The sequence below is a fragment of the Microtus pennsylvanicus genome, chromosome 10 (genome assembly GCF_037038515.1).
Source record: "Microtus pennsylvanicus isolate mMicPen1 chromosome 10, mMicPen1.hap1, whole genome shotgun sequence".
Taxonomy (NCBI): domain Eukaryota; kingdom Metazoa; phylum Chordata; class Mammalia; order Rodentia; family Cricetidae; genus Microtus; species Microtus pennsylvanicus.
Genome location: NC_134588.1, coordinates 30,147,661 through 30,170,485, shown reverse-complemented (window position 1 = coordinate 30,170,485; position 22,825 = coordinate 30,147,661). Strand labels below are relative to the sequence as shown.

At 49.1% G+C, this 22,825-nt stretch overlaps 1 protein-coding gene across 1 annotated transcript in view; it reads left to right on the top strand.

Annotated features, from left to right (window-relative positions):
• The window catches only part of Lgr6 (leucine rich repeat containing G protein-coupled receptor 6), a 114,953-nt gene that overhangs the window by 59,550 nt on the left and 32,578 nt on the right, over positions 1–22,825 (top strand). Inside the window, exons 5-6 of the mRNA XM_075988038.1 lie at positions 13,800–14,015; positions 19,347–19,418. Coding sequence (XP_075844153.1) covers positions 13,800–14,015; positions 19,347–19,418 — 288 coding nt within the window. The remainder of the gene's footprint in view (positions 1–13,799; positions 14,016–19,346; positions 19,419–22,825) is intronic.

Genomic DNA, 22,825 nt, shown 5'->3' with positions numbered 1-22,825 from the left:
AGTTCAAGGAAACGTTTCATGCTTGCCCTCCCTGTGTTCATTCAGGTTTTTTGAGGAGCCAGGTTTATTCTTTGTCGCTTACAATACAAATTTGAAAGTTGCTTTCAACTTCCTTCCTGGCCACATTCCCGTATCCCACCTAGCTCCATTTGTTTGCATTTGTCTTTGAAAGGTCCCTTTATTTGTTTCCCCCATTTAACTTTCTTCCTCTATCTCAGCCTTTTTTCTTTTTATTGATTTTTGTTCCTACTTCATAGGGTTTACGATTACTCATGCCTTACTGAGGATATCACACAACTTCTGCTGCCCTGCTACTTATCCTGGGAACAATCGCCTTCTGAGATGTCATCTGGGTTTTAAGACCACCTTGTCCTTGTGTTTAATCTTTTTTTCAGAATTGAGAGAAAACATTGCTCTTTAGTTTTCTCCCACCTTATATTTTAAATGTTTTAATTTTTTTGAAAAACACATATAACATAAAATGAATCATTGTAACTATTTTTTAAATTATTTTAAATTCTGTGTACACACACACCTGCATGTAAGTGTAGGTGCTGAGGGAGGTCAGAGGGGTTGGATCCCCTGGAGCTGGAGCTGCAGGGGCTGTGAGAGGCGTGACGTGGGTGTTGGGAATCAAACTGGGGCTCTCTGCAAGAGCAGTACTCGCTCTTAACCACGAGTCATCTCTCTGACCTGCTTAGCTAGTCTTTACATGTACAGGTTTAGTGCGTAGTGAGACTGCTCAAGAGGTAAAGGTACTTGCCCCCAAGCCTGGCAACCGTGCTCCATCCTCAGGATCCGTTGTACAAGGAGAGAACTGACTCTCACAGGCTGTACTCTGCCTCTGCACGTGTATCCTGGCATACCCACATACAAATGTGATTTTGAAATTAAAAAGTAATTTCCTTCCACTTAAGGCTTAATAATCATCCAGTGTGCATTTAGGATAACTTGTCTATTTATTTACCTCCTGGTGGGTTTGGGGATGTTGGCTCCATGCATAGCTGAGACTGTGAATACAGTGTACACATCTCTTTGGGTCCCTGCTTTGTTTCTTTTCTTTGTATAGGAACCTCCCCTTCCCTAGATGTAGTATTTGTCTATGGAAGTGTTGGGAATTTTTCATTTACTCTCCTTTCTGGAAAAGCTCAGCCTTCCCTTCAGACACAGAAGAGGAAAGGACAGCTGTGCACGTTGGCTACTTCAGGAAGCTCGTGCAGGGATATGGCTTTCCACTTCCCTGGGTTTTGGCTCATAGACATCTAGGGCAGAAGATGTAGTTCCACCTTCTAGCTACACCAGTTGGGCTGTTCTGTTTCCCAAGGCAAACCAGAGGGAGTCCCTCATCATCAGCTCTCTGCCTGGCTCTGCTGACCCATGGCTAATAGAGACAAGGTTCTGGATTAGAGCTACTGTTGATCCAGGGTTTAGTTATAGGCAAATTCCTCTGTGTGTGTGTGCATATGTGTGTGCTTCTTTTTCCTATGTCTTGATAGGCATTTTGGGGACAGATGTTCAGAGGTTACATTGCCTTGTTTTAATGAACACAGCTTGAGTGTGAGTGTGCTTTCTTTGTTTGCTTTATTTCCTCCGGGCGGTAGGCGAGGAACTGTCTCCCTGTTTGTGGCTGTTGCTGAAGGTCCTTGGGAACAGTCCATCAGGACTGGACAGGCTGAGTAGAAAAAGGGATGGCACCTGGAAGGCTCGAAAAAGACATCTTAAGCAAAGATTTGAAGAGATGAGGGTGAAGCAGTTTTAAAAGGGCCACCGCTCCGTGAGAGCGCTAGGATAAAGAGCTATGAAGGCTGGGTGGGAGTATTGACAGAGAGGCATATTCGCATCTGAAGCGGAGAACGGGAGAACGAGAAATGAGTCCATTTAGGGCCAAGCTAAAGGGGCTCTAGGTGACTGGCAGCCATGGATGCTGCTGAGTAAGAGAAGAACAAGATCAATGTGGCAATAATTCCCTAGTCTATGTGATTGGGAGATGGATAGATGGGTGTTATATGGATGGAAGGTTAAACAGGAGATAGGGAAGCCAGGAAGGATGAAATTGGAATCAAGCAGGTGTAACCTCTCCAGTCTCCCACAGTTTAACAGGGAGGAGAAAACAGGTTATTGGAAAGCCTGGAAAGCCAGAATTAATATGAATTTACCCTTTCTTCTTCTCTTGTTTCTTCCTCTAGAAGTGTTAAGATGTGGTTTGGAACTGGGTGGTGGTGGCATACTCTTTAATCCCAGCACTCGGGAGGTGGAGGCTGACAAATCTGAGTTCAAGTACACCCTGGGCTATAGTGAGTTCCAGGATGGCCAGGGCTACACCGAAAAACTGACTAAAAAACCAGATTTTTAAAAATGTGGTTTGGTTTTATTCCCCCTTGCACCTCTTACTACTGCAGAGCCTGCTAATAGTATCTTCAAAACCCTGGGCCGTCGCTCATAGTCCCTAAACTCTGACATCACTGTCCCCGTGTCTGGAGAGGCATGTTGGGGAAAACCCCCATTTGCTTTCCTCCTCCACCGACCACAGCTGCCTTTGCCAAGGGCAGGCACCAGGCCCAAGCAACCACAGAACTCAGCTCCCAAACACCATCTCAGACTGCAAGGCAGGTCCCCAGAAATCAGCCTGTAGTTTGGGATCCAATAGTTGGAGGATGGGAGGAGAGATAGGATAGCTTTTCGCCGTCCCCACCCCCGGATTCCGGGATTGTCACCCACAAAGCTGGCCTTCTGCCCAGATCTGTAGGTCCATGTCTTCGGGGGAAGCTCATGAAGGCTACAGAGTCTCCTGCTGCCTTCCTCCTGTAGGGCATGTAATTATTTTTATATATTGCTGCCGAATAGAACACAAGGAATGGCTTGCAGGAACACTCAGGTAGCCGCCTTTGATGTGCACAAAGGAAGCGTCTGCTCTGTTTCCCGGGGCTCTTGCACACCCATCAATTCTCCTGACAGATGGAGGGGAAGGGTGGCTTGAGCATTAGCATGGCTTGGAGAATGAGTTGGAATTGCCTTCATGTTAATATCCTACTTTTGATCTATTGGAAGGCTGACAGTGAGAGGGAAAGCATCTCGCTAGGTGACATAAATCAGAACTGATGAAATCCCTCTACTCGGCAGAGTCAGCCCTTCCTTGTGTGGGGCAAGGGAGAGGAAAGGGATCTCCACCCCAAGACCTCCCTGCTCCTGCAGTCACTGCTGGGAACACACAGAAACTCAGACACACGGGGCTCCTTTTACTTCCACTCACCCCATTCTCTGCAGGCTTTCATCCCAGGTTCCTGGTGGCTCAGGTGGCCCCCTCTCTGTTCTTCAGTCCCTGTCTCCCTGGCACCCACCCTCTAGAAATAATCAGGCTCCAGATCTCCAGAGTTTAGTCTGAGGATGCTTCTACATGAGCGCGCTCTCTGTGAGGTCCCAAGTTAGGTTCCAGATGTGGAGGTCATGGCTGGGAGCCATGGGAGGGGACTCAAATTTTGGGTGTCTTCAAGGAATGGCAACAGGAGCTGGGAAAAGGGAGCATTAGGACAGTAGACTCATCCACAGCCTGCCATCTTCTTGTTTCTGCCATATCTTTAGTCTGTGACTTTGGCCAAGTCACTTGGTCCCTCAGAGATACCTGGCTAAACAGGGCCACTTTCAGCTCTTGTTTCTATGACTATGGTCCCTTCCTCTTCCTCTCCTTCTCCTCCTCCTTCTCCTCCTCCTTCTTCTTTTGTTTTTTTTTTAATATTTATTTATTTATTATGTATACAATGTTCTGTCTGTGTGTATGCCTGCAGGCCAGAAGAGGGCACCAGACCCCATTACAGATGGTTGTGAGCCACCATGTGGTTGCTGGGAATTGAACTCAGGACCTTTGGTAGAGCAGGCAATGCTCTTAACCTCTGAGTAATCTCTCTAGCCCCCTTCTTTTGGTTTTTTGAGACAGGGTTTCTTTGTAGCTTTTTGGAGCCTGTCCTGGCACTAGCTCTTGTAACCCAAGCTAACCTCAAACTCACAGAGATCCGCCTGCCTCTGCCTCCCGAGTGCTGGAATTAAAGGCGTGCACCACCATCACCCAGCGACTCTGGTCCCTTCTTAAGCAGTCCTCTGGATGGTGTTAGAAGTGCTCCTAATTTCCCTTTCTTGCATTGCTAGGGATGGAACCGGGAAATCAAACACGGAAGGTTGCTCTCTACCTGGGTAGTCTTTAGTACTCAGCCCCAGTGCTGAACTTGACCAATAAAGAGCACATGCTTGGTAGTAAAGGGCGTCCGTGGTAGAGCACTTGGCTAGCCTGTTCAAGGCGCTGCCTTCAATCTCCAGTAGCCCCCCATCCCAATCCATTTTGGAAAGGTTTAGGGATTGAGGTAATATAGTTCCTCATCCTAGGGCTTTTCTAGTATAGTGGAGAAAAAAAAATCAAAGTAAGCGCTGAGGTAAAGACACTTGGATATCCAGAGTTAGTCTTCATCTTCTCCCACCTTGATTGATATCCTTCCCAGCTCCCTGGGTCTCTGGCCTTCCTTCATTCCATGTCTGCACCTCATTTCCAGAAACTTTGCTCAAAAAGCTGTCTCCATGAAAAGAATACTAAGTAATACTTGCCAGGTTCTTAAAACAATAGCAGGCAGATTCTACTCTCTAAAAAGGGAATACTGTCCAAATGGTAGGACTTCAGGCATCTTGAGATGCTTATAGGATGGTGTGTGTGTGTGTGTGTGTGTGTGTGTGTGTGTGTGTGTGTAGCTGACGGCCTGAGCCTCAGCATCGTGTCATACACTTGTAAGCTGGTCTGCTCAACAAGCGTCTGTCTGGGACACGGGGACAGATTCTGTCCTAAGAAGGCTTAGGCTCCTTGAGGGGTATAGCCCCAAGAACCCGTCTTCTTGGGCTAACCCTGTCCAGGTGAAGAAACTGAACCTAGGGAGAAGAAAGGACTGTACTGGAAGTCACAGAGCTCTGTGTCTCCAAGAAACAAGACCCCAGCAGTCACCTCCTGGGCTGCATTCCCAGCGTCAGCCTCCCGGGTCCTTATGGTTAAAAAGCAGGTACACCACACCCCCAAACCAGCACATTCTCCTTCTGGCCGTCTCTCCCTCTTCTTGTGACTCCTCCCCTCTGCCTCACACAGCAGCTTCTGCTCCTATTCACACAACGGGTTTTCTCCTCTCCCCTGGAGGCCTCCGGCCAGAAGGCTCTTCATCCTCCCACTGCCGGACACTGTCCCCCTTTTACCTGAAGGGATTTCAGTTGTCCTTAAAATTCACTGTGAACGTCACCCTCTCACTTCTCTTGGGAAGCTTGGCCTGGCTTCCCTGTCCTAATGTCACACCGATCACTTTGTCCCCTCTTCAGACGCACCTCGTCCTCTCTAGGATGTGGGCACACTTACACTGTCTCACAACCAGTTGCCTGTGTGTTCACTTATGTACTGTGAGTTCCAAAAGAGCAAGAACCAAATCTCATCTGTCCCTGGAACCCTGATGTCTCACACAGAACCTAATTTCTCAGAGCTGTCCAGTTGGACAGCCACCACCAGCTTTAGTTGTCAAGGAAAATGAAATAAAGAAAACACTGATGTGTCGGTAATGTGACTCAGATTTGAAGTCATCAACAGCCCAGAGTGCCTCGTGGCTACCATTTCCTTGGTCACAGAATGTTCTTTTTTATTTTATTTTATTTTTGGTTTTTTGAGATAAGGTTTCTCTGTAGCTTTGGTGCCTGTCCCGGAACTAGCTCTTGTAGACCAGGCTGGCCTTGAACTCACAGAGATCTGCTGCCTCTGCCTCCCGAGTGCTGGGGTTAAAGGCTTGTGCCACCACCTCCCGGCCACAGAATGTTCTATTCGACAGTTCTCCCGTAAACACCAGTGACACTCAGTCACCAGCACGGAGAAGGGAGGGTCTAGGGAATCTCTCATTGCCTAGATTGCATGTGTATTGGTACCTGGCACAGAGAAGATGCTGGATGGGAACTTTCTGGGTGTGGAGTCCTATCACATGTTCTAGGCTTGGTTACTATTTCTGGAACCAATATTCTGCCTGGTCTTTATTTGGAAAAGACTCCAAGCGTCACTCCCCGAGGGCCTGCACTGGGACTGCCCTCCTGAGCTGAGACACCAGGTAGGGCCTTGCAGGACACGCTCAGGTGCTCACACCTGCACAAGGGAAGACTTGCCAGTAGCCTGGATTGCATGGAAGGGCGCTGCTTCAAGGGTTACCCAGCTCCTCCTTTGGACAGAAATAAGAGGCTCTTACTGAGGCCAGGGGTGGGCTTCTCCGCCACCTGCCCCCAGCTCAGGGTTAATTAACATCACACCTTGGGTAATCTTTCTCCACTCCAGCATGTGAGCAGCCGCCACCCGCCCTTTCCTGCTTCTGCCACCTCCTCTCCGGCTTCAGCTTTGGCTCACACACCCCAAACCTTGACTCTCCCCGAAGTGCCTTCCTGCTCGGGGTATTTGCTCCTGCTGTTCTTGCTGCTTCTCGTGTTCTTTCTCTAAAACTGCACCTTCAGAAAATCCCTAGCGCTACCTCGGGAGCTGGTTTAAATGCCACCTCCGCTGTGAGACCTTCCTGGATTTCTCACGGGGGAAGAAAGGATTGGACCCTGGCTCTGACTCCAGGAGTGTTTTCGACAAGCTAGATCAAAGAACGTGTAGCTATGGATTTAAAGCCAGAGGCTTTGGAATCGGACCAATGGCTTCCCCTCCCTGAGCCTCTTTCACTGGATGCAAAGGACTGGGGTAAAGATTAAGTGGGATCCTATGTGTGCATTGCTTGCTACACCTGCCAGTCAGCTCGTTCTCACTGCACGTTAGCCAGGCCTATATAGCCTCAGTAAATCATAGAGTAAATAGACTCAGGATTTCTGTGGTGGGGAGATCATGTGTTCCTCGGAGTTGATTCGCAGAACTGAGCGCAGCACAGGCAACACTGGCATAAAAGGATTGTTGAGTTTAATCCATTGGTTGGATGCTGTCTGTAATGAGGGGCATTTAAGGCAACCAGATAAGGCAGCAGGGGATACACAGGGCCGCGGGGCTATATAGAGGTTTTCCTGCAGAACAGCCTTGGAGTAGCGTCAGTATCGGAGGCAAAGACACCCAAGTACCCGTGCCTAAGCTGCCTGAGTCAGGTACAGTCTTAGTCCCCGGATAGATAGTCCTTATGCCAAGCCGGGCCAGGGCATGCCATGCACAGAGAGCCCACACCCATACCATGGGAGCTCTGTGGCCTCTGTACAGAAGCTGGCAACTGGTACAGAGGCTAGTGCTGGGGCGGGAGCCAGGGGCCCTGCTGCCTGTGGAGGCCTGGGGCTCCTCCTTGCTGCTCTGCAGGTGCCGGCCTGCTTCTCCTGGAACCCTTACCTTCCCTGGCAGGCTTTGGTCAGGGCTGTTGGTCCCTCCAGGCAATCAACGGCTCCTATGGAGAATATTTTCCCCACAGAATAACCATTTCCATAGTGTCTGCCCCAACTCACTTTTCTCCATCCTCCCATCACCAGAGCCTAAAGATCCTCCACTCCATTTCCCCTCCTCCCGCTCTTCCCCTGCTCACCACTGAAGCTCAGTCTGTGCCCCTCTTGATCTGGAGATAGGGTTAGAGATGAAAATCTAGGCGTGGGTCTGCCCCAGAACAATCAACAATCACTTGAACCTTCCTTGTCGTCAAGGGCTCTCCCCTCCTGTTTCTTCCTACTCTTCACAGTTCCAATTAGGAAAGGAGAACAGAAAGACCCACAACTCCTGGGGAAGTTTTGAGTCAAGTTTAGTGCTGTTTTTACATACATACATTTATTTATTTATTTATTTATTTATTTATTTATTTATTTTTGATGGTGGTGGTTGGGGATCTGTGCCCTCATGTCCCAGGCTGGCCTGGAGCTCACTCTGTAATCTGGGCTGGTCCAATATCTTCAGGCCTGTTTCTGTCTCTCAAGCGCTGAGAATGCACGCACGACTCAGCATCCTCAGGATCACCTTGAAATTCTTCGTGATTTGTTCAACACGAATGTCACTTGCTTACTCATTTTGCATTGGGTCTTGAAAATCATGCAGTTGGCCTTGAGAGTCAGAGTGGTGGATGACTTTCAAGAGAGAAGAGGCAGCCAGACCGGGCTAGGTGTTAGAGCAGAGAAGTCTGCCAGTCTGAGTGGCCAGAGTTTGGTCATTGATGGTTGTTAGCTAAGGGTCCTCTCTCTGAACTTGTATGTCTGAAATAGAACCTCTGTCCCCTTCTTTCTCAAAAAACAAAACAAAGCAAACATGAACAACAAACAAAAACAAAAAACTGCTGGATCACTGAGAGCAAGGACCATTCAGAGTCCTAGGATTGGCAGAAGGGCTTTCTTCCAATGAAGGGGCCATGTCGTAAAGGCCTAGCTCTCTCTAATTGGATGAGAAGTGGAGTCCCCTCTCCAGATGTGCCAAGCCGTGGGAAGCCTCCTTCAAACCACTTTCCCTCCTGAATTCTGCTTCTCAGCCTCTCTGCTCTTGGAGACCCTGTCCAGTATTTGCTGCATTCTGTCATATCATGTGACGTAGCTGGAGAGGAGACCTAAATCATGATCAACCTGAGCAGGACAAAAGAGATGGATGCTAGTCCTGGCTTCTCAGCTGGCTTCCCGGTCTCCCCTGGGCCAGCTGGCCTTTAGATTCCAACTAGTGTGGACTCAGAAAGCAATAACAAATGTCAGATACCAAACCTGGAGCTTCTAAGGCCCCTCTTAAAGGAATTCCTGGCAGGGGCTGGAAAGATGGCTTAGTGGTTAAGAGTCCCGCTGCTCTTGTAGAGGACCCAGATCCAGTTCCTAACATCTACGTGGTGGTTCACAGTCACCCACAACTCCAGTTCCAGGGGATCGGATGCCCTCTTCTGACCCCTGTGGGCATTGTCTACACATGACGAACATGCATGCATGCAAGCAAAACCCTCATAGACATTTTTTTAAAAATTAATAAACCTATTAAGAATCTCTAGAGATTTCATGTGTCAGCCAGCCAGAGGCCCATAGAGGAAAGTTCCAGAAAGGTTCCCTTATATCTATCTACTCCCTTGTGTCTGTAAGAGCTTCTGGTTTCCTACAGCTGAGAGACACGTCTTGGCCTTCTTGTCACACTTTTTGTTATCTGTCTGCCTGTCCGTCCGTCCGTCCGTCCATCCATCCATCTACCTATCTACCCACCTCCTTTTGTTTACTTGAGACAAGGTCTCTTGTAACCCAAGCTGACCTCAAACTATGTAGCTGAGAATGAACTTGAACTGACTTCCTGCCTACACTTCCGGAACACTGGGATTACGGATGTGCCCTACCACGAGTTTTACGTGGTGCTGGGGACTGAACCCCGGGCTTTGTATATGCTAGGCAAGTGCTCTACAACCAGCCACATCCCAATCCCTTTGACTCCCCAATCACTTTGGGGGAGTCAGACTCGTAGAGCAGGAAGAAGCCCTGAATTCGAGTTCCAGACTTGTTGATGCTCCATGTGGCATTTCCCTTGACAGGGTTTATAAGATCCTGGTGTGACATGAGAGAGGCCAGCATCCTTCCGGTCCCCATATAATGTGGTTGGGAGCTTACACAGTTCGAGCCACCCTTTGTGAACTGTTTTCGGGTGTCCAATCTGGAATTCTTCAGCTACAACCTTTCCCCTGTTAGGTCCTCTACTCCCTTTGGTCGTGGGACCGCCATGCCCCTTGTGCCGGGGACGTCCTGGAGCTAGACCCTCTTCCCCAGTCGGTTGCCTCTACCTCAGCAGGAGGCTGAGGAGTAGGAAGAGTGGTGGGCCCTGGAGATGTGAAGAGCTGTGGGCCTTGGAGATGTTAAACGTTTCCCCAAAGCCCAGACAAGACCCAACTGGCCTGCCCTATCACCGCAGGGAAGAATTCTAATCGGAAAGCACTGGAGGGGCCAGGCCCACGTGGGGGAGAGGCGCGCTGTTGATTTTATTCCAGCGCTTAATTGGTATAATTGCTCTCTTCCGCCTGCCAAACCAGAGTCGGGGTTGGCTCGCCCACCTGCGGGCGGGCGGGAGCAGCTCTGAAAGTTCTTAGTCCCCAGAGGCAGGTTCTACTGGCTGTACAGGAGTCCCCAATACCCACTTTCACTCCCAGATGCCCTACCCCAGAGGACTAGGCGCCCCAGAGGAGCCTGAACCCTGCCCCAAAGTGGCTGGGAGGGTTTCTGCAGAAAGTGCCCATCTTATGAGGGAACCAGATGAGGAAAGAGTGGGAGAGATTTCTCTGCAGCAGGGTGCCAACCAGATGATCCTGGGCAGGGTGAGGATTGGGGAAAAGAGGGGAAAGAAAAGAGGGGAGAGATTAGGGTCAGTTTGCTGTGCTTCTCTGGGACTTCTTCCCCACACCTTTGGATGCCCTGAATCACTTAACACAACACCATGTCTTATCTTTGAAGTCAAAGCCTCCAAGACCTACGGTTGCCAAGTGCCCTGTTTCTCCCTGGGGTCCCCAGAGCGCCCCTAGATAGGCTATCTGTTAAATGGCAGAAGAAAACGGGGAGGGGGGACAACGGAGGATGCCAGTACCACACACAGGCTAAAAGGAGAGGATCCATACAGGATCAGAGGTGCCAGATAAAACTCAATATCTTTCCAGATTTATTATATTGGGGCTCAGAAGTTGAAAGCACATGTTACTCTTGAAGAGGACCCAGGTTTAGTTCCCAGTATCCACATGGTTCACAACCATCCCTAACTCCAAATCTAGGGGATCTGACGCCCTCTTCTGACCTCCATGGGCACCAGGCATGCATGTAATCCACTTACACACATGCAGGCAAAACACTCTCACACATAAATAAATCTAAAATTAAAAAGATTTATTTCATTTTTAGATGACGTGTGTGTGTGTGTGACTTGTGTGGGTGCGTGTGTGTGAGTGTTGGTGCCTACAGAGACTAGAGTCATCAGATCCCTTTAAAGCTGGTCTTACAGACAGTTGTGAGCTGCCTGACATGGGTGAAGGGACCCAAACTCAGCCCCTCTTCAAGAGCAGGATGTGCTTTTAACTACTGCGCCATCTCTATGCCCCCATAAATAATCTTGCCAGTTGGTGACACACTTACACTAAAAAGCTATTCTTCCTTTATCTGATATTTAAATTTTACTAGGCATGGTTTTAAATACTTCATGGGACAATTTTTTTTTGCTATTTTTCATTTACATGAAATTAAAATTTTTGGATAGCAGGACTGGAGAGATGACTCAGCAGTTAAGAACACTGACTGCTCTTCCAGAGGATCTGAGTTCAATTCACAGCAACCACATGGTGGCTCACAACCATCTGTAATGAGATCTGGCGCCCTCTTCCGGCCTTCAGGCATACATGCAGGCAGAACATTGTATAACGAAATCTTTAAAAAAAAGTTTAAAAAATATTTTTGGATGGCATATACGCTGTTATTGTTGTTTGTGAGACAGGGTCTCACTTTGAAGCCCAAGCTTGCCTTGAACTCATTATGTAACCCAGGCTGGCCTTGAATTCTTGTTCCTCCTGCCTCTGTCCCTAGGTGTCTGTATTTCAGGTGTGTACCACCATACCCAGCTGCCAGCATGTGTCTGAATTCACCATACCCAACAGTATTGGCGCTGGGTCTGCTCCATCACAGAGCCCTGCTGGCATGGGTGGAATGTGTGGTTTCCCTCACCACCCAAACAGGAATGCAGACTAGAATGATCATTTCCATGTTCTTGCCCTATTTTTCTCAGCTTGCCAATTGGCTTGATTTTCCACTTTGGCATTTCCCTGTCCCCAAGTATAAGGAACAGGGTTACAATCACCTGTTCTCCCAAGGCCTAGAACAACTTTGCCGTAATACTCTGGGAGATGGGTGACCTGTGGAAGCATCCTGGCTTTCTGCCTGAGGAGAAGGAGGCCTGAAGGCTCCTGACATCTGTTCTTCCTAGGGAGGTGATGAGAAGGAACCCTGTCTAAATGAGGTTGAAACACGCTAGACCCAGGAAGTCTTCGAATGCTAAATGACTAGCCTGGTTGCTGTGGGCCTACCCAAGCTCTCCTGCCCTTGGGTTGCACAAACCGTGGGAGATGAACTGGTCAGGACTGTGGTGCACACATGGAAGCGTGCAAGGCATGTGTATAGGCACACTTGGGTGCTCACACAAACTAGTCACAGAGAAGTGACTTCCTGAGGTTGGCAAGGCGCCTCAGTAGTAAGGACACTTGCTGCCAAGCCTGATGACCCGAGTTCAGTCTCCGGAGGTGGATCCCTGAGATCCACATGGTGGGAGAAGTGAACTGACTCCTGAAAGTTGTCCTCTGACCCCCACACATGTGCTCCCAAACATACAAATGAATACATAAACAAATGCAAAACAAGTTGTCTTTTTATTATTTTATTCAGATTTTTAGATGTTTTATTTTTATGTGCATTGGTGTTTTGACTGCATATATGTCTCTATGAGGGTGTCGGATCCCCTGGAACTGAAGTTACAGACAATTGTGAGCTGCCATGTGGGTGCTGGGAATTGAACCTGGGTCTTCTGCAAAAACAGCCAGTGCTCTTAACCACTGAGCCATATCTCCAGCCCCAAAATTTGACATTTTTTTTTTGGTGGTTTTTCAAGATAGGGTTTCTTTGTAGTTTTGGAACCTGTCCTGGAACTAGTTCTTGTAGACAAGGCGGGCCTCCAACTCACAGAGATCCACCTGCTTCTGCCTCCCGAGTGCTGGGATTAAAGGTGTGCGCCACCACCTGGCTCTTTTTAAATTATTATTATTATTATTATTATTATTATTATTATTATTATGTGACTTCCGTCTACTCTAGGCAACCCTTAACACACACACACACACACACACACACACACACACACAGACACACACACACACATATCCTGTCCCATTTCCTGTCTCCTTAAGTAGGTGAGCAGGTTCTCACCTCCCTTGATGTGCCTGGGTTGCCAGCTTCACACAATGGGAAGACACATGGATTAAAGTGTCAACAAACTAGGGTTCAAATCTCATATCTCTGACTCACAAGCTGAGTGACTTAGCAGCCCAATCGCTGTAAAGTGGACTAGTCTGACACATCTTGTGGTCATGTCAGAGGACATGTGAGAGGACGCAGGTCACCTACTTGGACTTGGCTCTGTACCTGGCATATGACAAGTACTTATAAAGGAAAACAGTGACAGCTGGTGATGCCTTGGTCATCACTGCAGAGTTACTTTCACTTCAGGGAAGGCGGCCTCACCTGCACGGGGAAGCCAGAATCCATGGCTCTGAAAATTTACCCATTAGGCAGGCAGTTGAAGAGGGCAAAGTTCAGCCCTGGCAGACTAGAGGGGTCCCAGCTCCCTGACTCTTAGATAGTGTTTGCCTCTTTGAGGGTTTAAGGAGCGGGTGGTGCTAGAGATGGATCACAGAGAATGATGTACATCCTCAGGGAGGCATTTTTCTTTGCCTCTGTCTAGAAGATGGAGATCTTCCTTCTGCCAGTGCAGGGGGCAAGTCCATTATATATCCTTGGGGTGGGCAGGGTTGGGGAAATGGTATCCTCAGGGCAGGGAGCTAAGGATGCAGGGGAAATACTAGTCATCACAGATGGGCGATGCTTCTGTGTTGGCTCTGGGAGGAGCAGTTGGGGTCATAAAAAGGAATAGAGGATCAAGAATTGTGGGTTGGAATACGGGAACTTGAAAAGGTGGAATACATGAAGAGTGGTCCTTCAGAGTGCCTATTGGATGCCTGGCTTTCCAAACCCAGCTCATCCCAAAGCTTGATCTGCAACCTACATTGGACTGATCCTCCTCCATCCTCTTTTCCTTCCACCAGGCGCCTGGATGCCAACCTCATCTCCCTGGTCCCCGAGAGGAGCTTTGAGGGGCTGTCCTCTCTCCGCCACCTCTGGTTGGATGACAATGCACTCACCGAGATCCCTGTCAGAGCCCTCAACAACCTGCCTGCCCTCCAGGCCATGACGCTGGCTCTCAACCACATCCACCGCATCCCTGACTATGCCTTCCAGAACCTCACCAGTCTGGTGGTGCTGTGAGTGCTGTTGGTGTCCCCACCGCCAGCGGGGGTGGGAGGCTGCATGTTCCCTCCAGCTGGGCCAGGAGCTTTGCTCTTCTCTGCGTGTTGTCAAGCCTTCTTGTTTCAGTTTCTGCTCTGTAGATTACGAATATGACCATCACTTGCTGATTTCATAGGATGATCTCAAAGCCAGGTGACATTAAGCCCAGAGAAGTATTCTGAAGGTCACTACAGGAACAAAGCATTATTATAATTAGAAAGCAGAAATATTTTGTCCTTTTATTTTCTCATTGTACAAGTATAATAACCATCCCAAGTTAATTGGAATATAAATCGAGGGTGTTTTTTTGAAAAGTAATTCCCACCACATTTGACAACCTAAAGATGCAACCATATGCTTTGGCATAGGGATGGAATAAATCCATCTCATTTTGCAGGCCTACAGAAGTAGGAAAGGCCATCACATGTAATTAGATGTCAAAGCCCGAGCAGGGTAATTACCTGGGAGATAGCATCCCTGGCAGGGATAGGGGCTGGGGTTAACTCTGCCTTCCTAGTGGGAACTTTACAGTGCAAATTAGCTTCTAGCTAATTGCTATGAATGATTGGTAAGTTCATAGTCTAATTACTAAGGGCTTGGAGGTCATGTGTAATTGCTCTGGGTTACATACTAATTGTTGCAGGAACATATATGTTAGTGACTCCGCTAAATGGCAGCATTGCCTCCTTTGTTCTTGGAAATCTGGTGCGGTTTCCTAGGTCAGCATGAAAGGATGATGCTTCATTCCATGTGAGAGACGAAGCTGTGGGTAGTGATTTATTTGTCTATTGTTCTGTCTCGGGAACTTAGAAAGTGAACACAAATGTCCCATGGAGTACTTCCTTCCACTAGAATGGCCGTACCTTCCCCCCTTCTGGGAGTCAGTGGGGTTGGTTTTAGCTTTGGTGATGTCCCTGTGACCTCACATGGGAATGGGGTCGAGTCTTTGGACAAAGAAGATGACTGGAACAATGAGAACTTTATGATGGGTCTCTGCTACATGGGCAACAGAGCTTGTGTGTGTATGTCTGTGTGTGTGCGCGCACGCACATGCTGAGGGTCATAGAAGGATGGGACAGAGCTGTTGGTCTGGAGGGGCTTACAGTCTAGTTTCCCCTATGAGGAAAGACAACCAAGGCAGTTATGTGACTTTTGCTGCAATAGCGTAGGTAGTAAAGACAGATTCATAGCACAGGAGCAGTGCGGGAGGCCACACAACTATGGGTGGGTAAGAAGAACACATCGCAGGGGAGGCAGGATTGGGGCTAGACATGGAGAGATAATGGGTTGGACAAGCAAAGAGAACTGGAGTATTAAAGGCATGGAGGAGGAGCCAGGCACTGTGAGCTGTGGGTGAACGGGGGCTGTCCAGCTGTAGCAGAGCCCTTGTACAGAGGGTGGAGCAGAGGAGGGAAGGCTGAACAGGTAGCATTGGGGACAGACGATGACCTTTATTACCAGTTGTGGAGGGAGTCTGGCAGGTTTTCAAGCACCCATTAAAAGCGGATGTTTTAGGCTGGCTAAAGTAAAGGACAGATGGGAACACATGGAGACCAGAGACAGGAAAGTTAGTTCTCAGGCTCTGGTGTTTCAAAGTTCATTTTGGGAGGCAGCAGAAAAGACGAGTGGGTGGGTGCAACTGTAAGGAGCTTGTTGAAGGAAGAATTGATCTATCTCAGAGGTCTTCAAGGGATGGAAGACCAAGCTGAAAAGGAGTCATGGGTGACTTGGTTGGAAGTTAGAAAGCTGGCGTGACATTCAAGCCTAATATGGGTCTACAGGGTGTGGGGGTCCCATTGAGGGACAAGGGACTAAAGGAGAAAAACTTGTACAGAGGAGCAGACATGAAACAAACCAGGTCCCTTGGCGCAGGGAGTATCACTTCTCTTTTATCAGTGTAAGAAGGGAAAACTTTCGAGTGGGAGGTGATGTTGAAGGGGAAAGAAGACTGGAGGATGCTGTCCTGGGACTTTGAGAGACGCTGTGGGGAAGCCCAGGAGGCAGATATGGAAGGATAACCACAAGAGGAAGCAAGAAAAAAGTTAGTTAAAACCAAGGGATAGGCTATGTGGTGTGTGCCTGTGCCTGTAATTCCCCAGCCTGGAAGGCTGCGGCAGGAGGATGGCAAGTCAGAGACCAGTGTGGGTTTTATAATGAGGTCGTGACTCAAAACAATGAGACAGAAAAATGCAAGGAGTGGATGGGGGCCTGTGAGAAGATGCAGACAAGAGTGATGGGAGAGACGAGGCACCCTTAAACATACATGCAAGGAGTGGATGGGGGCCTGTGAGAAGATGCAGACAAGAGTGATGGGAGAGACGAGGCACCCTTAAACATACATGCAAGGAGTGGATGGGGGCCTGTGAGAAGATACACGCAGGCGAGCGTGATGGGAGAGACAAGGCACCCTCCAACAAAGCGCACACTCTGGTGCTACTCAGACATTTACAAACTCTTTCCACATTGGTAGCAAGAACACAGCGCAGAATGTCTTTAGTAACGTCTGGTATATAATCTTGCAAGACCCAGCGTAGGTCCCTGGCTGACACTAGAGGTGTCAGGATTCTAGAGCTGACTGGTTAGTTCAGCTGAAAGGAGACCAGGAGAGGCCTGCTGCTAGAGATCTAGAAAGCTAAGATGGTCTATACCAGAACTGAGTGGGGAGGAAGAGAGGTGCTGGGAAGCCGATAGAATGGCATTTGGTGACAGTCAAAATAGAGGGGTGAAGGAAATAGGAAAAATTAAAAAGCCTTGGTAAGAGAAGAGAACTTATTCTCAGAAGGCCAGGGTTGTTTTCCAGAAGATTCCTGAATTGGGGGAAGGGTCTGTCTTCCTGACTAGGATCTGGTGGGGCAGGTGGGGGATGGGAGACTGGCGGCCCTCCCTGCCTAGCTGGATGGCTTTGGTTGAATGCCCTCACAGCTCAGCACCATCTCTGCCAGCCAGCCTGCTTTTTACCCCTCATAAGTGATTTCCCTTTTCTGCCTAAAGATGTTTGTAAATTCTTGAACTTTAACAGCGTAACTCAAATATGCCACAGTAGAAAGTTCTGCATCTAATTTTCCTGGAACAATGGGTGCCTTTGAGGGGCAGACTGTTCTTTCTTCAAGAGAATTTTTTGTATTATTGTATCTTCGGTCTCATGTTCGGGATTCCTTAAGAGAACTCAGTTACTGACATACCCCCATGTTGCTTGATTTTTAACTGTTTTAACCTTTGTTCCCCTCTGCCATGCCCACCCTGATTGTGTCCACCTTTCTTTATCTGTCTGTCTGTCTGTCTGTGTCCCCAAATATATGTTATGTGCCTCACGTGCATGCAGTGCTCACGGAAGCCAGAAGAGGGCATCAGATCCCCTGAGACTGGAGTTGCAGGTGGTTTTGAGCTGCCCAGTGTGGGTGATGGGGATTGACTTGCAGTCCTTTGTAAGAATGGGCACGTTCTCTTCACCACTGAGTCATCTCTCCAGCACTGTGTCCAGTTTTTTTTTCTGATACAAGTCAACTCTCACCACTGCACACTCTGTTCCTTGTTTCAAATTGATCAGCATATATTTATTATGTAATATATATGATGTATCATATATGCTAATAATGAATTTTGGGCCCTTAGCTTTACTAATTTAATCTACAATATAATTTTTCCTTTCATTTATTTTTTTTTTTGTCTTTGAAATGTCACTTAGGTTGTTTTGCAGCAGAAAGTGATTGTGATCAGTTTCCTTCTATTCTTTATTCATTAATTGTACATTTTTTTTTTGAGACAGGGAATCATGTAGTTCAGGCTAGCCTCCAACTCACTATGTAGCCAAGGGTAACTTTAAACTGCTAATCCTCCTGCCTCTACTTCCAAAGTGCTAGGATTCCATGTTTTCACCACCACACCCGGCATTGATTGTATTTTCTTCAGGACTTGGAACTCTGCTGTCCCTTACAAGCTTTTCCTTCCTCTGTCACCGGCACTCTTCTTTTCCCTGGCACGCTCACAAAGCTCTGGGCCAACATTCATCTCTAGACCGGCTTGCTTGTCCCCTTCAAGCTGCAGTGTGTGGGTTACACCCATAGAAGTAGGCGGGTTCGGTCCTGCTTTCTGTACTCTGGTGGGGTGGGCGAGAGAGGCACCAGATCTGAGGTGGTAGCCAGCTGTGGGCAGACTCCCTAGGCTGCTTCCTCTGCTCCAGTGTATTAAGTGTGGCAGTCACTCCCTCTGCTGAGTGCCCTGGGCTGGCACCTCCAGCTTCCTACTCCATGAGTAGCCTCAAGCCTTGGTTTTTCTTTCTCTCTCACCTGCTCCCTTTGGAGGACAGAGTAGGGAAGAAAAACAAGAACTTGCATGATTAGTCCTCACAAGTTAAGGTTTATTTTTTTTTAGGGAGCAATCTCAGATTTTGTTTTCTCATCTGCTTATTCTTTGGATTAAGGACTGACAAAGACTTTCAAACCGTTTGATTGACCACAGGTCTTCAATGGATCTACCCAAGACTGTGTGCCTTTCTTGACTTTGTTGCTCCTTGTGAGACTTCAGGTGTCGTGGAGTTTGGTTTGATTGTTTTTGATCAATCACACGTGGGCAGAAGGCAATCCGTCTTACTTTCAGTGAACTCTTTCCCTTGGGAATCTCTCCCAAACTTCCCTCTATTCTCCACACTGCTGTTTCTGCCAAGGCCTGCACAGACAGATAGCCCATGTCCCTTCCCGCCTCCCGTCTCTGCCTGGAATCCCTTCCCTCTGCCCATGCAGCTCGCCTGTCAAGGCCCTGTGGAGGATCGCCACCTCTGCCTCTGCCAGGCCTTCCTTGCTGCCTCAGCCTCACCAACCTCCCCATTCTCTCAGCATGACCACAGCTCTCTCCGGTTGTAAGAAAGCTTAGCCTTTAATTATATGTTGTCTGCAGCGGTTTGCTGCTGGCTCCTCTATGAACGTCTGGCCACTGAGTCAGGCTGGCTGGGTCCTACGGAGCAGGGCCGGAGAAGAAGCCTCAGATGTGAACCCCTATGACATCAGGCCTCTCTCCCAGTGCTTAGTCAGAGCTTGCTGTAGCCTTGGCCTGGGCTTTCCTCTTCCCAGTTCCTTTGCTAGCAAGGCAAAAAGGTATCTCTAACCCATGGTCAATTCTGCCTTGGCGATTGTGGCTTCAGGAATGGTTCTTGGCTGATTAGCTTGTCCCTGGAGGAAAGGGGTGAAACCACCGAGGGCATTCTGTGCTTCTGCCTCCGCTTTGCTACTCTTGCTGCTGTGGACACTCCTCTACCCTGGCTGGCCCGAGGTCGTGCTGCACATACTGACGTGTCTCTCCTTCCCACACAGGCATCTGCATAACAACCACATCCAGCATGTGGGGACCCACAGCTTCGAGGGGCTGCACAATCTGGAGACACTGTGAGTGGGAGACCCTGCGGAAGTCCTAGCCCGCTTGGAGATTGACACCTGGGACAGGGATTGGGTGGGCTTAGGAAGGGCCAGCAGGGTATGATCTGACCCCCAGCTTCTCATCCATGTGCCCCTCCTGAGACTTTTCTCCGAGATGTGGCTCGGTATAAATTCCTTCTCCTGTCAGGTGGGTACAAGGGGCTCTGTGGGGGTTCCGAGTGGCTCAGGAAGTGGGAATGCAGGGCCCCTGCCAGCAGATACATCAAATAGTGCACTGAAATGAAAAAGCTAACAGGATTCAGAGGAACTAGGACATGAATCTCGGAGACTGGGAGGTTGGGGGTAGGGCTGGGACTGACTTGATGGCAGTTTTGATTGTCTGCTTACGGGTGGCTGCTGAAAGAAGGGAGAGGAATACCACAGAATAATGTCAGGACTGCTCGCCAGCTGATCTAACTAGCTAAGTGATTAATGGGGGGATGGCCCGTTCAGCACCTCAGCCCGCCTATAAAAAGCACCCAAGCTGTTGACTCTTAAAAAGCCATATTATTCACACATCACCATCCAGGAATTCAGTTAAGGTCAGAATGCACCCACGTCCTCCCATCACTTCCTCTGGAGGTCCGCCAGCCCCTACAGAGCGGGCTGAGTGGGCCCCACTGTGCAAACAATCAGCCAGGCTCTGCAAGAGTGACTGGGCATGCCAGCTGGGGTCTTCAGCTCCCCTGAGGGAACTGGCTGCCACAGCCACCTGGTGCAGGACATGGGGTTGAGGACTCTGGGAGAGAAGGGCCCCAGGTCACCACAAGCTGAGCCACTGAGGGTGAGGAAAGGCTTATGACATCAGGAGTTGATCACAGTTCCTCTTGAAGCTCCTTCTCCAGTTATAAGCAAGCCCCCATTTTCAGCTCCCTTTCCTGACATCGCTCCTGAGGTGAGGGAGTCTTAGGAGGCCAGGGCAGCAGAGGATAAAATTCTGGAAGATGTGCTGTGACTGGGAAGCAACATGCCGGGGTAGGGGAAACCACAGTTTAAAGTCTACCCCAAGAGGCCTTGGCTACACAATCTGTGGTTCTGTGGGGAAACAGATGAGAGACTCATACCTAGGTCACATCTTATTTCTTTCTTGTGCTCTGTGTGCAGCAGGAGAAATGGCAGAGCAACTGTATACCAAGGAGTGTGGTGCAGGGCACTATGTCCCAGCCTGGGCTCAGTAGGGCTCTGTCCCTACTGTGCAAGGCTTAGACTATGTGCACCTTCTCCATAGCTGTCACTGCTGGCCTGACAGTGAGAACAGGCCAACCTAGATCTCTACGTCTTCATAAGAGAAAGTTCATTTCCAGGAAGGCTGCATAGTTCCTCCCAGATGATGGTTTCTCCCGGGGTTACCATCCCAACTGTGCACAGAGCACACCAGGGTGTGAATGAGAAAACAGAAGTCCTCAGGAGAATGCCTTGTTATCCTAGCACTTGGTCCAATGTGAACTGGGTGAACCTACTGTGTGCTAGGTTTTCAGAGACTCCCTCTAGAAGCTCAGCTCTGGGGTGGTGCTGGGAGTCTCAATTCAACAGCAGGGCAAGGAAAGAGTGCACCACCGTCTACCCTGGAATGTGGGGCTGTTTAGCTCTGCTGGGAAATCAGATGAGGATGGGGGCATAGATACTGGGTGTGGATTGGCACCTCAAAAAAGTCAACAAGCAGCTGTTTCTTCACTTTTGGGGCACACTGCCTAACTCTTTCTCAATTAGCCACTGTCTCACTGTGCGGGGCATTTGGCGCAGCTGCTGCTGGCTGAATTATAGAGCAGGCCTGCCGCTAAGCACCCACTGTCTCTTTCATCTGTCTTGGCATCAACACGCAAGGCCCCCAGGCTATGCCCACCTTGCAGATGGGAAAGCCAAGACCAAGAGATGAGAAGAAAAATCCTCCAATCTTTACAGTATGGAGACAAAAAAAGCCCAGTGGTTACCCCTAGCAGCAAGCAGCCTGAAGCCCATACTGCCAGTTCTCCCAGCAGTGTGAGTTCAGCCATTTGCCTGAGAAAAAGTCTCAAGCTTTCTAATCTATAACATAATGTCACTGGGTTATATAAAGTTGTTGCAGAGACTGGCAGATATAGAGAACCATGCCTTCCTCTCCCGTTTCCTTCCTCAGCCCTTCGTCTGAGGTTTCATGTCTACGACACCCTGTTTCCTCCCACCCTCAAAGAGCAAGCCCTTCTTCCAACTTTTGATCTCCAATTAAAAAGGGGGGGTGTTCTTTCTCTTCTGTTCCCCAGAGCATTTTCTTGGGGAGCCTGCAGGGGAAGGCAGATGTGGAGGAGGGGGAGCGGCTGGGAGAATGAAAGGGGAAAGAAATGATAGTCAAGTCTTTTAATTGTTGCATAATTGGCGCACTCAGCAGCCTTAACTATTACTCGGGAGCTTTCATGTGTACTTCTCGCGGGAAGGATACTTCTCCCTCAGGCCCTGTAAATCTCCGCCACTTAGACCTCTCTCATCTCTGGCAGCAGAGGGAAGATCAAACCCCCACAGCCCAGGCTGTGGTTTGGCTCCTCTGCAACCTTCTCTTCAGAGGGAGAGCAGCCCCCAGCTCTACCACCTGGGAGGAGGGGCCAGGTGCGGGCACGTACATGCGTGGCCACATAGGCTCCCAAACTAGGCACATGCAGCGTGCACAACACAGCTCATGTCCTCTGCCATCTTCTCTCCACGTAGACCGCTCTCCTCAGAGCGGCACAGCAGAGATGTGCCCCACAAAAAGCACCTGTGTAACCTGCCTCTCTCAGACTCTCAGCAACAAAGGCCAGGATGCCAGTTCTGCTTCTGTAGACTGGGTCAGCAAAAGCGCTACTGGGAGCTCTGCTTTCTTTGCTTGTACAAGAGGCTACCACAGCTGGATGTGGTGGTAGGGAACGTGCTTGTCACCCTGGCACTCAGAAGGTAGAGGCGGGAAGCTCAGGAGTTCAAGGCTAGCCTGGGCTGCACAAGATTTTGTCTCAAACAAAACCAAACAGAAAATGGGCAAACAAGTCGTGCACCACACTCTCTTTATTCTGAAGAAGCTTCGGGGAGAGTCTCAGGTGGGACTGTTATACCCTCTGCTGCTGGGCAGAATCCCACAGCTCTTAACGACAAATCATGTTGCACTCTGGGGAGCCTGGCATTGCCAGAAGAGATACCTCTCCCAACATGGTTGTCACCATTCCAAACCTTGCCAAGAAGCTTCAGCCACAGGCAGATCAGTCTTTCTCTGTCCTGAATCTACAGGCCTTGGATCTCCCATGGTGAGGGTGACCACCACTTTGGGGAAACTCCAAAACAGAGATGGTCTAACCCTTCCTCTAAAGTAGCGTGTCCTCTTTCCACGTTATATCAGAAAAGGCACTGGTACCCTCAGGGGAGATCAGTTCCAA